At 39.5% G+C, this 14,661-nt stretch overlaps 1 protein-coding gene and 1 long non-coding RNA gene across 2 annotated transcripts in view; one reads left to right on the top strand and one right to left on the bottom strand.

The window, feature by feature from the left end:
- Nucleotides 1–2,900: 2,900 nt before the first annotated feature.
- LOC107514792 lies at nucleotides 2,901–12,812 on the bottom strand. The gene is made up of 3 exons (XR_001597866.2): nucleotides 12,593–12,812; nucleotides 11,163–11,268; nucleotides 2,901–3,236 (listed from the first exon to the last, which is right to left on the bottom strand). It is a non-coding gene; the product is annotated as an uncharacterized LOC107514792 (long non-coding RNA).
- NOX3 (NADPH oxidase 3) overlaps nucleotides 3,188–14,661 on the top strand; it is a 52,828-nt gene continuing 41,354 nt past the window's right edge. The window contains exons 1-5 of the mRNA XM_016152889.2: nucleotides 3,188–3,377; nucleotides 4,010–4,105; nucleotides 4,218–4,328; nucleotides 5,346–5,430; nucleotides 13,473–13,618. Of these exons, the coding sequence (XP_016008375.2) occupies nucleotides 3,333–3,377; nucleotides 4,010–4,105; nucleotides 4,218–4,328; nucleotides 5,346–5,430; nucleotides 13,473–13,618 (483 nt within the window). The 5' untranslated portion in view covers nucleotides 3,188–3,332. The remainder of the gene's footprint in view (nucleotides 3,378–4,009; nucleotides 4,106–4,217; nucleotides 4,329–5,345; nucleotides 5,431–13,472; nucleotides 13,619–14,661) is intronic.

Below are 14,661 nucleotides of genomic sequence, written 5' to 3'. Positions count from 1 at the left end.
CTGAGGCAGACATTTGGGGTATGATAGGCATCCCTGACCTTTTACCACGTAAACTAAAAATAATGAGAGTAACCACAATGTCTCATCTATCAAAACTAAGAACTTCCAGGAAGGAGCCCAGAGGCTAAACTGAGTTGGACTTGGTTGTTTGATATAAGACATCTTGATCCGATTCCAGTATTGTAAACCAATCAGTGGTTCATCAGACTATTCTTAAGTGTGAAAATTTTAAAAACGGTTGAGAAGAAAGAGTATGACTATCAATTGCACAAAAGTGTTAAGCTCTGAATAAATTTGAATATAATTTAAAGTTCACATTTTTATATGAGTAAACTAATTATCATGCAAGTTCTACAAAAATAAAATCTATGAAGAAAAATGCTGAGGTTAACTTATGAGTTATACTTTCATAATACAATGAACCATTTTATAAGCTATAAATGAATAATAGCTATACTTTAACACAATATATCTTCACGTATTCAAAACGAAGTAATAAATACACTTTAAAATAAGAATGGAGCATGCAAAGATATGGTTTTGAATCTAAACCTTTAAATGTTATTTTTACCACTACTTATGTTCTAAGCAATTAACAACAAAAAAAGTGACCTCGCATTATTATTCAGCCATATATCCCTCTCATTTATAACGCTGTGTGAAGAGTACCGGAAGCTAGCAAATTCCAACCCTTCTTCACGCTCACTGAATCTAAAGTAGCAAGATAGTATAAAATGCTAGGTGTGTTTTCTCTGAACTAATTTTTATACTCCAACTGAATAAGGCCTCCAAAATATGTAAATCCTAAGCACTTCAGAAATAAATCATTTCATCATGGAAGATTATTGGCTTAAAGAAATGAATGTGAAGGCTTTCCATCTTTATCTTACTCACTGTTAAAGAAGCAACTGAAGATATTTCACTGACTGTACTCTAACCTCAGGTTAATGCTTCCAAAATACCTGTACTTTTATCTTTTTCTAGAGGGGGAGTTCCTTTAAAAAGATGTCTTTTTCTAAAGAGAAGAAAATTTTTGTTAAATTTTTATTGGCAAATCTAAGACTTCTCCCAAAGAGGCATCATCCTGCATGTGTACATGCACAAGTGTGTTTATGAGTGTGTGTGTGTGTGTGTGTGTGTGTGTGTGTGTGTGTGTCAGGGAAACTGAAGGTGAAGGAGGAACGACGTTGGCCTTATGAGGTAGACATTACAATTAGCAGCGTTAAAAAAATGTGGAAATTGAGGCTCAAAAAAGGTAACACAGTCAGGGCTGATGACAAGTAAGAAGCTCACCCATTCAAGTTCAAGATGGTTAGAAATACAGGTGTTTTAAAATGTACCTGGAATTTGTTCTAATCCTGTATGGTAAGATGATAGACATGGAGACATCTGCCTTGAAAGAAGAATTTATTACCTATCGTTGCCAAGAGGAAGGGGCCCACCACACCAGGCAGAGTCATGCGGGGAAGCACCAGGGTCGGTCAGGAGCAGACGGAGCTGGCGGGGAGAGCACGGACCAGAGCCTTTACCCTGGTTTTTGCAGGAACGAATGAGCGAGACAGGATGGGTAAGCTGAACGAGTTTAGGACTGAATAGCTGGAAGAATTTCAATAGGCTCTGGACTGGAGGGCTGGCCTAGTTGTCCAATACCTGGCCCTGGGGTGACACAGGGCAGAGAGAATATTGAAATGGTGTGTGAGAACTTGATAAAGGAGGTGACTGGGGTAGGGGTGATCAATTGGTTCGTTTGCATGTTGTGCTCTCATGCAAGTCGTTTGCTATCACTAGAAATTAGCCGATCCTGGGAGAGATGGTCACTGCCCTGTGTCGGTCAGTCTCCAAGATGTCAAAGATGTCTTTTTATATAGAAAAAATAATTCATGCAATAGATGATTTTATTCATTTTTATATAATTGGTTGGCATTGTTTTATACATAATCACATATAACAACATATTTATTTGCAATTAGTAAATAATTAAATGAATTCCTAGAGTTTAAATGTGTCCGATTTATAGAAATGAAATTAATATCTGTATATTAAGTATGTTTGATGCACAAATCCATATATTAATATTTTGTAAAATATGCAGCAAAAGGTAGTGTTTAAAAATAAAGATGCTCAAATCAGAAAGAACTAATTTCAAGTCTCAACTGCTTATCCTGAAAATTCCTTCATTGGACCTGTTTCCACATTTGTGTAATGGCACCTATAATGCTTACCTCATTAAATCATAATGTATAATTTAATTGGAGAAAACTCAAAGAATTCTTAACCTAGGATCTGGATTATTTATTTAATATTTAGGATGATGATGATTATTGTTATTATTTAGGTCAATAAATACACAATTATTATTCTTATCAGGTTTTTAATTTTTTTATCCTTTTAGGACAACTAAATAGAATCACCATATGAAGAACCAGAAAGCTTAGGTGATTATTCAAATGATTCAAATATCCTCCTATTTTTTTCTTAATCGTCTGCAAATTTTAAATAAAATATTTGGGCCAGGAATAGAAAATTTCTTCAACTGGAACAACTTTGCCTACCAAAGTAATCACAGACATTGTATATAACAACTACGACACACAAAATCAGAGAGTGGCCGGATTCATGCATAGCCAACTCCTGGGATCACTAAGTATAATAGAATATTCTCATTTACTCTATGGGTGCACCAAGTGGAATTGAGAAAAAAAAATAGGACTTATTTCATCAACCTCCCCAAAATAATTACTTTATTCTTTATAGTCACACTTTTAGATTAGAGAGTTCTCCTATATGTGATTTTTTAAAGATTTTTTCCCTCTTTCTTCACCATTTTCTGAAAGATTATTTAACTCATATTTATTTACTCACCATCTTTTAAAAGAGCTTTAAAAAAAGTGGCAGGGGAGAAAGTCAAGAAGAAAAAATATACAAAGTAGAGAAAGCTCTTATAAAGTGTTTTGCTGTATCCAATATTTAGCGGTTAGGTTATTTCTCAAATTTGCATAAAGACTTATTATCATCTTGACTGCAATCATGTAGAAAATGAATTGAGTATAAAGTACATGCAGATAATTTAATAAAATGAGGTTTCTTTTCTTATGAGATCTTTGAAGAAAAGGATCATTAGACAGAGACTTGCCTTGTATTCACCCAGGTCATGTGGCATGTCAGTTTGGTGATGTGACTTTGGCAAGAAGTCCTTAATTAGAAATTCCTCGAGAGCTACTCCCAGTGGTTGATTCCTAAGACAGAGGACAAAATAATTTAGCAGAGGAGCCCTGACTACTCGGGTGAATGAAAGAAATAATTTGCCAACAGCAAAAAAGCAACCTGTCGCAATGGGGTGTTGGATTTTGAATGAGAGTCTGTCCGTCATGTTAGTAGTAAGTGTTATTTTTGTTATTCAACTTTAAACATATATTGAATCATCTTTGATTTTTAGGATAACTTGTTTAGGAATGCTAAATAGCTTCAATGATTACTCTGGTTAAAATACTAAAACTTGTTAGAAAACATTCAGTAGATACATTTAATTTACCCTTACAGAATCATGTGAAGTTATCTTCCAATTGAGCTTATCTTTAATTATTTTTAAAGTCAAGTGGTTAGATTTTAAATAATGTATGAATGTTTTTCTAAATCAGATGAAGTCTTTGAATTAAACTATGAAATCGGAATTTTTCTAGAGTACTTTCTGAGTTGTTTTTAAAGACTCTGCTTCGTGACATCGTCAACTTAAAACATCATGTCAGTGTTGATTAGGAAGGTTTTATACTTTTCACAAAATTCCTTAAAGAATACCCATATGTATTTAAACTTTTTTTAAAAAAAGGTAAAAATTTCTTACCCATAGAATTACCATTAAAAACTAATCTATAAAATAATTACATGGAGTAATTCTGATTAATATTGAGAAACTCATGTCACTTGCACTGAATCCCAAGAAGATCCCCAAGAGATTTCAAAAAGAAGGTTGAAGGTAGTATTGATTGGTTCTCTTTTCATTCTACTCTAGTTCTCATGGTTGGGAGTTAATGTCTATCTGTTTATCGACACATTCTGCTGGTATGAAGAGGAAGAGTCTTTCTTTTATACACGAGTTATTCTGGGTGTAAGTAGAGTTGGTGACTACACATTATCATTTCAGAAAACAAAATATATTCTATTGTCCCAGCTTCTTAGTTTTCACTGTATCACCTTCTCATCTCTTTACAAATGAACAGTCAACACTGGCTTGGGCAAGAGCATCTGCGGTCTGCCTGAATTTCAACTGCATGTTAATTCTAATACCAGTCAGTCGAAACCTTATTTCATTCATTAGAGGATCAACTATCGTAAGTACTAAATTGAGAGAATTTCTGTTGTTGTGACTTATTAATATAAGTGCCATTGGAAACAGAGACGTTCTTAGCTATGAAATTCCCAATAACCCTGTTTATATTAAGGTTTGCTTCTTGGTTAGAGAGAACGCAATGGCTAAAACTGACTGACCATCAGAAATGGATACATCTGACTTGACTTTTGCTTTTGCCATTGACTCTGTACATGACATTGGACTTATCACTCAAACTTTTCCTGACGCATTTGCTCCATCTGAAAAGTAGGGCTTATAAAATTGACCTGAGAAGACGGAAGTATTCTAACAGCTTGAACTATTACCATTCCTGATTGAAAGGAGACAAATATGCAGTTGAGCCACATGCCACTATGAAAACACCTTGCACTCTCAGCCCCAGAAAGCACAATCACAGCGCACAGAGTATGTAGATTTTAACCCCCGCCAGACATAATGAAACATTTCCTAACAATATTGATTTCCCTCTATTGGGTACTTATCTATGTCTCCTGCTAGACAGAGTAAAACAATGCTGTTGACCATATAATAAATTATTTCATTTACTAAAGGTTATCTTCGATAATAGTAAATGAAATAATTTGTTATATAGTCAACAGCATTGTTTTATGAATATTTAGATACAGATGGCTATAGTGCCTTTCTTTGTGTAATAAGGAATAATTTATAGACTGCTAAACCATATCAAAAACGATGATAGTTATCATCATTTCCCAAATAAGCTGAGGCGTGGATATTAGCAGGTTTATTTCTGAGTTTGATTCACAGCCAGGGTACTACTAACGCAATCACTTTTATTGAGTTGAAGTTTTAAAAAAAGCCAGTAATAACCATTTGGTTTTGCCTGTTTGACTAATTAATGGCCACTAATTTTTTTGTGTCACATAGCTCCACCTTCAGTAATTTAGAGGCAGAGCATCAGTCCTGCTCTCTTGACTCTTATGACACTGTCAAAATAATTTTTCCCTGACCAAGATTTTTATTTTCGTTACTCTAGTGCTGCAGAGGACCATGGAGAAGGCAGTTAGACAAAAACCTCAAATTCCACAAACTGGTCGCCTATGGAATAGCCATTAATGCAAGTAAGTGCTAGATTTTACAATACCTTTATCGCTTCGTTTATTTGCTGTCACCAAAGGCTCGCCCTTAGGGAAAAGAAATCATCACCTTCCATTTGACCACATAAACCTTACATCAATGGATTTTTTAATTTCTAATTTATACTTGTGCAGTTTTCCCTACCAGGTCTTCAAATTTACCAAGGAAAAGTTTATGAAACTTTATTTCCATCTGTGAATAATTAAGCTTGTTGATAACACAATAGTAAATACCTACTTGAAAAACGAACACTATTATTTGATATAATTCACAGCAGAGATAAAATTGACCTATATTCAAAATCTCATTCGCAGTTGTAGGAATAATGATTATCAGATGGTATCATAAGCAGTGAAAAGAAAAAAGAAAAGCAAGAACGTGCGAACGCGATTCTGAACAGTATTGAGCTAGTGGATATAAAAGGATCTTGAGACGATATGAAGCTTTATAGGCATATAAAGTGTTGTTATATCTTGAATTAGAAAACGAGGGAATTCAAGAGAAGGCACTAGAAATTAACATCCAAGGCCAAGCTTAAAGTCGAGGGAAGATAACAAGTAAAGAGGCAATAACCAACCAGCTTGTGGTTTTCTTGGACAAAAAAAAAATACATTGAAACTAAAGGCTATCTGAATGACAAAGAGTTACGATTCAGGACTGTTTCCCTCAGACTAATTTAACTATACAATGTTTTCCTCATTTGTTTTTATCCTCTCATGCATAAAAAATAGCAGAGTAAAAAGAACACTTGAAACAAATGTGGATTTAATTAAGCAACAAGACATGACAGACGGTGCCCGAGTGCCAATGAACACGACTCTGGGTGTGCTGAGACACGCGGGGAGATCTCCCCATCGACTGTCTTCGACGCCAGATTAAATCATCCAGGAAACGCTTGCAGAAGGTCTCTGTAGTGTGTTAAGAAATAGGGGTGAAAAGACAGCATGTCCTAGAGATAACTAGTTAAGGAATGGAGAGCAAAGAACAAGACTAATTCATTTTTGTGTTCCAAGGCCCACAATAGTGCTAAGTGCTATGGATGGTGCCAACAACTTTTGCTGAATGAGTGACCGCATGAAATAACGAAGACTCAGGGAAGTAGATCTCGGCTTAGAAATGGAAGTCTTTTCCAGACCTTGAGAATTACCTAAAAGTAGAACCAGGGTCCCCTGAGAGTACTGAGCTCTCTCTTGTGGGTGGCGTCCAAGTGGGGTCAAGATTGCTCCTTAGAAGGCTCTTCAGAGAAGAAATTCAAAAAATCTGTAGGCTTCCTAAAAACCTCAAGACTCCTAAATTCATTTATTAAAAGAACCGATAAAACACAGTAAAATGGCAGGAAAAAAAATATTATTACCATGCAATAGCTTTAAGGCAGGATTGGACTCTAAGAGAAAGTTACAAAGATGTTATAAAGAAAAGGAACAAAAAAAGGACCAAAAAAATCTACAGCATCAAAACAAATTAGAAAGGAAAGCAAAGAACAAGGAAAAATGTGTTATAAAATAGTTTCTCTCCTTAAAGCTTTGGGCATGTATATTTGTCTACATGTCATCATATATCAGTAGTACAAAAGCATCAGCAGTGTGTACCACGTCTCCCATGTGCAAGATATTCTGGTAGGAGCTATAACTTTCTAAAACTGTGTGGTCAGGACTGTTTGCAGAATGGACTATAATTTAGTACAGGCAGCAGTTGAGTAGAAACAACTTATTTTATACCCTTGTAGCTGGACATTGGTTGTGTGATTTCAGAGAAGTCCCTTATGCCCTCTCCTCCGCGGAATTAAAAGAATACTAATACAATCTATCCATCTCTATGAGATGTGCAAATTGGTTGTCAGGAGTGGCCGAACCTCTTAGAAACCGCTAGTCTACAAGGTCATGTACTTCCTGCCATGGCAAAGAGAGCGAAGTCTAGGTTTAGCATGGTCGGCCGGCTCTGCTCACTCAGCCCTGCCCAATACGCCAGCCTCATCTCTCCCCACGCTCCCTTGCTCTTTCCTCTTGGCAGTCCCTCAGGAGTCTGTGCCTTTGTTCTTGTTTTTCCCTGTGTCTGAAATGCTCTTGCTGTCCTTCTTCACTGAGGAAGACATCGCTACCTCCTGGACTTCTTGCCTGGCCTGCCTCCCCCTGACCTGCCAGGACTGGGCGGTCGGCCCCCCTCCCCTATGGGACACAGTCACACCTCCTACCACATAGTGAAATTTCTCAGCCTCTGATCACCCCAAGGGCTGAGACTGTGCTGAATGCATCTTGGCTTCCCTGGTCCCCGGCTCGTAATAACTCCTCAACAAATTTAATCAAACCTGAGGCTGAGTAGGCGTCAACCAGCAGGCGAAAGACATTGAAGGAATTACTGGGAAAAGGACAAGACATGACAGTGCAGGAGTCATTCAGGGAACTGGGAGCAGGTTCGGGTGGAGAAAACAGGGTGTGGGCTGTGGCAGCGAAGAGATTCCAGGCGATGCCAGTCTTCCCGGGTAATAAACTCACATCCTGCCACAACGAGAGGAAGCGGGATGCTCTTTCTCTCTCTTTTCTTTACAAATCCCTAGAGAGAATCAAGTGCTTCCTCAGGCAGCCCCCTTCCATTTGAAACCCCACTGCTTTTCCTGCTCCCAACCATCTCCCGGGGCTCCCCCCAGCAGAGGCAGATGCTGCTGAAAGCAAAGCACAGCCTCCTCCCCCACCGCCATGGCAACCAGCAGCGGTCTGGCTGTTTCCATCCCCGGTGAAGGCGGGAGGGTAGGGAGAAAGCGCCCTGCTTCTCCCAAACCCTGACAAAGCAATTATTACATTTCACATTAACTAAGAAATGTGGCTGGCAACTGCGCTTTTAGAGGGGGCGGGGAGGGGGGGAGCTAAGCCCTACTTTCGTAGATATACCTTTGCTTTTCACATTTCGTCCTTCAGGGTGTATTCACCTGGGAGCAGCTGCAAATGTCCCCGTCCTGGTTTTATTAGCATCGCCCATCACGCTGCTTTTCAAATAGCCGACTGGCTTAATAGAGGTGTGTAACCTTGGAAGGCGATCCACATCGGAGCCTGCGTGCCAGCCTCTAATTTCTCATCCGTCCCCCTATAAGTTGAACTGCAGGCTTTAATTGGTCAGATCATTAAAGGATGTAATTAGAGCCTGGTGGAAGCAGGCTGGGGAGGAGGAGGGGAGAGGCAAACAACAGTATCTGTAATCAAGGGCATCGCCGAAAAACGCAGCGACAGGAACGCTGCTTCTTTCGGCTTCCTGCCTATGATAAGAGCTGCTGGAGCATTCCTCAGCCACCCATAAATCACCTTCAGGGACCTGTAACCCCACGGGCATAAAAATCGTGGTTTCACCGCCTCTTCGTCCTTATTAATGCAGCTCTTCTGGACTCTCTGCTTACAGTAAACCTTGAAGACCCTTCCAGTAGAATAGCCGCACTTGGAGCCTGAGCTTCCTTCAAAGGGGCCTGTAAATAGTGACTCAGGCAGCTCTCTCGAGCGGGCTCTGAGGCTCGCATCCGCTAGGTTCCAGGAGCATTCAATTACCCACGTGCCGCCCCTGACAAGTTGCTAAAATTAGTTTACAAACCTCAATAAACATGACAGGGACAGGCTGAGCGGAGTGAGCTCAGAATAAGGGTACCGAGAGAAAAGATTTGGAGGCCCCGAAGCAGAGAACAGCCTCAGAGGCCCGACTCTCAAGATCCCTCAAGAATCGCTACAGTCCTGGGCCTGCTTGGGACTCTCCGCGGGCCTGCTCAACACGATGGAGCGCGACCTACGGGGGCACACGCAGGGTGCCACCGTTAGTGCGCACTCCTGCAGACATCAGTCCACGAATTTGAAAGTTTGGGACCAGATTCTGGCTGCAAGACTTCAGCCACGATTTGTCCTTGGGTCCTTCTTTCTAATGGCTGTTTAATTAGGAGGTGACTTAACTCCAAAATGACTGTTATCACAGACAGGCAGGCAGGAAGATGGCAGGGACCCATCACCTTTCCACGATTCTCCCTCAATTACGCTTCCTTTGATCTCCCCAAAAATAAAAAAGAAGGAAAGAAAGAAGGAAAAAGGAACTTTCTCAGGGCAACTGGCTCTAATTGTAGCCTTTATGAGTTTTTTTTTTTTTGTTCCTTCTTCAAAAAAAAGCTCCGTATTTGAACTCACGAGTTCACACACCAATTAAATGTGCATTTGTAGTGTGCCCAAGATCGCTGTTCTCTTTTAACTCTGAAAGTACTTTGGTGAGAATATATAAAAGTGTGGAAAGACCCAATTATAGCATCTTTTAGCCTGGCATTCGGGTGGGTTCTGGAAATGTTTATATTGGGCTCTTCCAAGGGCTCAACGCATAGTCCTCAGGAGCACAAGGAAGGGTGTCCCTGCAGAGGTCACACCATTGGATTTGCCACGAGACTTAAAAAGCCCCTTTAAGCCAGTGTTGATTTTGCAAACATATTAAACATGAGTTTCATGTTCGCCTTACTTTTATATTAATCTCCAGATCCCTTTTAGATGATAAACGTTCCCAGTCAACTTCACATAGAGACACAAGTGACTGGCCACTTAGATATTGTGTTGTTCAGTCCAATTCACCCATTCTACAGAGGAGAGAAGAGAGGCTGAAAAAAGAGTCAAGTACCTGAGAGGCAGTCTCTTTAGTGTTCTTTCTGCTACGTAATATGAAACCTAAAAACATGCTATGATTCTTATGACTAAGAGAGAAAAATAAAGCCATATCACTATTTTATCACATACTGAAAACCACTGTCACTGTAAACATAGGTATCACGGCTGTTCATATTAAAAATAACTAAAATGTATAAAGGGAAGGATAGAGTATATAAGTCTGAAAAAGAACAAAATCAGTATCTCCTCGACATCTGTCAAGTCCCAACAGCCCTGGATTGGGTGGCGGGCATATCTTTAGTTCCAAGCCAAGACCACAATAAAATTTGGATCAGATCCAAGAGGAACTAAAATGTTTAGACAAAGTGGGCACCAGCAGTTTTCTCTCTGAGAATTTTCTCCTGAGATAAGTAAAATAAGGTATTCTACTTCTTATCTTCTACATCTGGAAAAGAAAAGAAAAGAAAAGAAAAGAAAAGAAAAGAAAAGAAAAGAAAAGAAAAGAAAAGAAAAGAAAAGAAAAAAGAAAAGAAAAGAAAAGAAAACCAAGATGGAGGCAGCTGGAGCAAAGGAGCATTTAAGACGTGAATTTTAAAGAACATGAAAAAAAAAACTAGAAAGACTGGTTTTCAGCGTATTCCCTCAGGAGCTAGCTCTTGAAAAGCTTCTTGGGTTTTCTTACACCACCTCATTAGTTTCTTCAGCTCTGGTACAGGAGACCTGGCAATAACAATAAACAAATAGCTCAATATTTTTGTTCATTCAATAAATGTACTTAAATTTAGTTTAATAGTGTCAAATTCTCATGTGGAAATCAATCTGATAGAAAATAGATCGCGATCGACGATTCGTCACGCAGGAGAAGGCCGTTATGGAATGTAGAACGCTAGGCACAGAATTTATATCGTTGTCCCTCTCTGGCTCATGTGTGGATTATGTTCCACTTAATTCGGTTCGAAGCTCAGCATCTATTTCTGTAAAATGGGGACAGCTCAACTCTGCCTGGTGTGCTTTATTTAGTCCAAGGAGGGGGAATCAAAGAAAGCCAGGAGCAGAGGAGTGAGAGAAAAGGCGTGGAATGGGAAATGAGTGTTTATACTCACCTGCAGAGACGGCTCCCAAGGTGGCCGTGATCAGTCATAAGTCTCAGAGCTGTCTGACTCTAGAGTAAAGACACCAAGCGAACCATTCAAAGTGTTTCAGCTAAGCCTGTAGGAGAAATTTGTTTTCAGTAAAAGTAAGATGTAACAATTATTGATTAGTGAAAAGAAGCAATATAACTGAAAGTCTAACATGGGGGGGAGGGGCTGGAGTCAGGCAAACAGGGTTTTAGTCCGCTTTTTCCACTAATGAAACTACAAGTTCCTTAACTTTTCGAATACCGGTCTGTAAAATGGGAATAAGACTAATGCTTGAGGATTAAGTGAGGTAATATGTCTAAAGCATTTCTAACAGTGTTCAGGGTAGACTAAGCATTCAATATGTGTTAACTATAAGAAACTGTACTTGCCTTTTCAAAACAGGTAATTATCAGAAAACAGCAATTAGGAATACTGGACAATATTTATGTTTTATTTAGCAAATAGTTCTTGCTTTTATATGTAGTTTATCGGGAGAGGCTGCTCCTAGATAAGCTTTTCTAGCTTTGTACATGCTGAGGCTGAACAAGGCAGCCCCTTCATAGACACAGCTGCACATTCTGACGAATGAAACGGAAGGAGGAAATACACTGTCTCTTGGGCACCAACCTCACAGGACCCGTTAGGAGACAGTCAACATTATAGACTCAGAAACACAGTCATGTGCTTCACCTCCATAGGTGGGCCCCAACCGAAACCATATCTGACTTATTTCTACTTAAAGGCTGCCAAAAAAAAAAAAAAAAAAAGGTCAAAAAAATATATATGTTAGCATAGAAAATGCTATTGCAATGACGTTGCATCTATGGTTCAAACTTCCTGACCCTTTCTTTCTTTCTGTAATCTCATTGTCGCTTAGCAAATTGTCATTAGGTTCATATTGGCGCTAAGCAATGTGCCAGATGCTGAGGTTTCAAGATGAACAAGTCTTGAGAAGTCAAAGTTCGTTGGGAAACAGAGGTATAAATAAATACCCGTAACAATAACATCTGGATTATCAAGCAAGGGAGCGTGCGTGCCTCTGAAACCGAAGTATGGCTTGCTAAAAACCGCTTTTGAGTTGAGTCTTAAAACGTGAGTAGAACTTCACAAGGCAGGAAAGGGAGATGTGTCCGACAGAAGGAACTCAGGCGACAGAGGCTGAGCAGAAGATGGCATTTCTAAATAAATGTGCTACCAGGACCGCGGGGCCCAAAATGACACATCTATTCTCAGCAGTTTCTGCTGTTTCTTTTCCCCTCACACTCCCACACCTCTGTCCACGACTTGCAGCCACGGAATCTGCCCACAACTTCCAGAGACGGCTTAATAATAATAACCTCTGCTGCTTTTCACTGTGGGCACATGGGGGAAAAAAAGAAAAAAAAGGATATTGATGGTGAAATTATCCATACCTGGTAATGAATTCTCATTTCCCACTTGAATGTGATTCCAGAGGTCGGTGTCAACTGGCCACCCAGCGAGGGTTCCATTTGCAACAAAAGCATCAAGACGTCCTTGACTGTATGTTGTGACTGCTGGCTTCCCCGCAGATTTCGCAAGGCAGGAAAGAATAGCACCAGGCACAGACCCCGGAGGCTAGACAGCGCTGTGTTCCTGAGCTTCTCGTCTTCATTTAGAATTTAGACGTCACTGGTTTCCAGAGTTAGAAAGCTGAATTTTCTTCTTAAGAATAGACAGAGAGTTCTAGTTGCATAAATACTGGCTTATTTCAATCCACTAGGAATAGCACATGCAAATATATATGTGTAGGCTTATAGGAGTATATAGATACTAAAAGATATAAAGTAGGAATAAAAAAAGATAATGTCTGAAAGAGAACAAAAACAATCTCCCCATATGATATATATATTATATGCACATATATAAGTGTGTATGAGGCAAGTGTTCTAGAATGTTTTCTGATTTCTTGGGAAAGAAGTTTTACATGTATATAAAGATGTTTTATGTGTGCATGTGTGTGTGCGCGCGCGCCTGTGTCATGATAATACCTAGTCCACTTCCAGAAGGATCATTAATTAAGTAATGGTGAATTGAGATTTCCTTTATTTCTTAATATAATTAATATGAGTGTGGATAATCATACAATACCTTTGGAAGTATTCGATCCACTCCATTGAAGACGCTGGGACAGGCGCAGGCATACTTCGCTCTTCTTTCGAAATTATAAAGCTCGTAGCAGAGAAACTTGCCCCTGCAGGCCTTGTGTTTTTGAGTAACTACGAAGGAGGACATGCACAGGGCGCGTGTCCCTTCTTGTCTCTCCATCCGTAGCCATCCACATCGTGGCGCATTTGTGCAACCTGGAGCGCTACCACCTGAGCCGGTCAGCAGAGGCGGAGGGACTTCCGGCTGCCCTTTCTGAACTCGGCGACGCCCCAAATGAGAGCTACCTCAATCCCATCCGGACCGTCCACGCAGTGAGTTCTCTTTGCTCACTGCCCACTTTCTCATCTGTCCCTTTAACAATCAGGAACATTGTGTTTCAAATGCATTTAATAAAAGAGGCTCGAGATGAGAAATTTCTCCCAAATGTTAACATCAGTTTCACCTTGTAAAAAAAAGAGTTATTTTTTTTTCCTGCCATAAACGTTGCTAAGAGGTTATGAGCAAGGAGAAAAACCGATGCCTCTTAATTCGCTTATAGCATAAATAAACAAATAAACAAACCTAAACGGAGAGTGCAGTAACCTGTTCAATCCCTAATATTTTAAATTTTAAAAGCAGCTCATGATTAGATTTTTCCCCCCCACTGATATTAGAACCATAAAGAATGTGAAGCGCCATCTAAATCCAGGGCTCATAAATTAGATGTCTTCATTTTCAATTTGCAAATTGCTTTCCGGATCTCTTCTCCTGTGTCACATTTTGGCACGCATGTGACTAGCTGGTTTGCCAAATCAGATGCTGGGCAAAGTAGCTAATTTCGTAATGAGACCTGCATGGCTAGTGACATCATTAATGCTAATTGCCTGTGTGCACAGAGCGGCAGCACACGTGGGAACCGGAAAGAAAGCCAAACGTCTAGCCAGAGAAATTCACCTGTAGAGTGAAGTCATTCCTCTTGTTTAATTTATCCCCTGCTCTTTCTTCCTGGTAGATCTAGGAAGACCGTGTACAGCCACATTGGAATATGCATCCAAAATATCAACCAGGTTAAAAAAAAAATCTATCTCACCCCAAGAGTCCTAAGACAATACACTCCAGAAATGGAAATCTCCTCATTACCATCTGGGCCATATCTTTAAATGACTATTTTACCCACACAAACTTATTTGAAGAAGCAAAATTCAAGGGAAATTCTTCCCTGTCATGTCCCCTAATTATTCTAAGATGATTTCCAATGCCAGGCCATTGACCAAGCAGAGCTACATTTTTTTTTTTTATCTGACAACAATTAAAAGCACAGGATTCTTAGTTATAAATCAAAAGGACAAACACCCTAAGCCTGTGGGGAATGCCT

The sequence above is a fragment of the Rousettus aegyptiacus genome, unplaced genomic scaffold (genome assembly GCF_014176215.1).
Source record: "Rousettus aegyptiacus isolate mRouAeg1 unplaced genomic scaffold, mRouAeg1.p scaffold_m13_p_1, whole genome shotgun sequence".
Lineage (NCBI taxonomy): Eukaryota > Metazoa > Chordata > Mammalia > Chiroptera > Pteropodidae > Rousettus > Rousettus aegyptiacus.
This window is presented reverse-complemented; position numbering and strand designations above follow the sequence as displayed.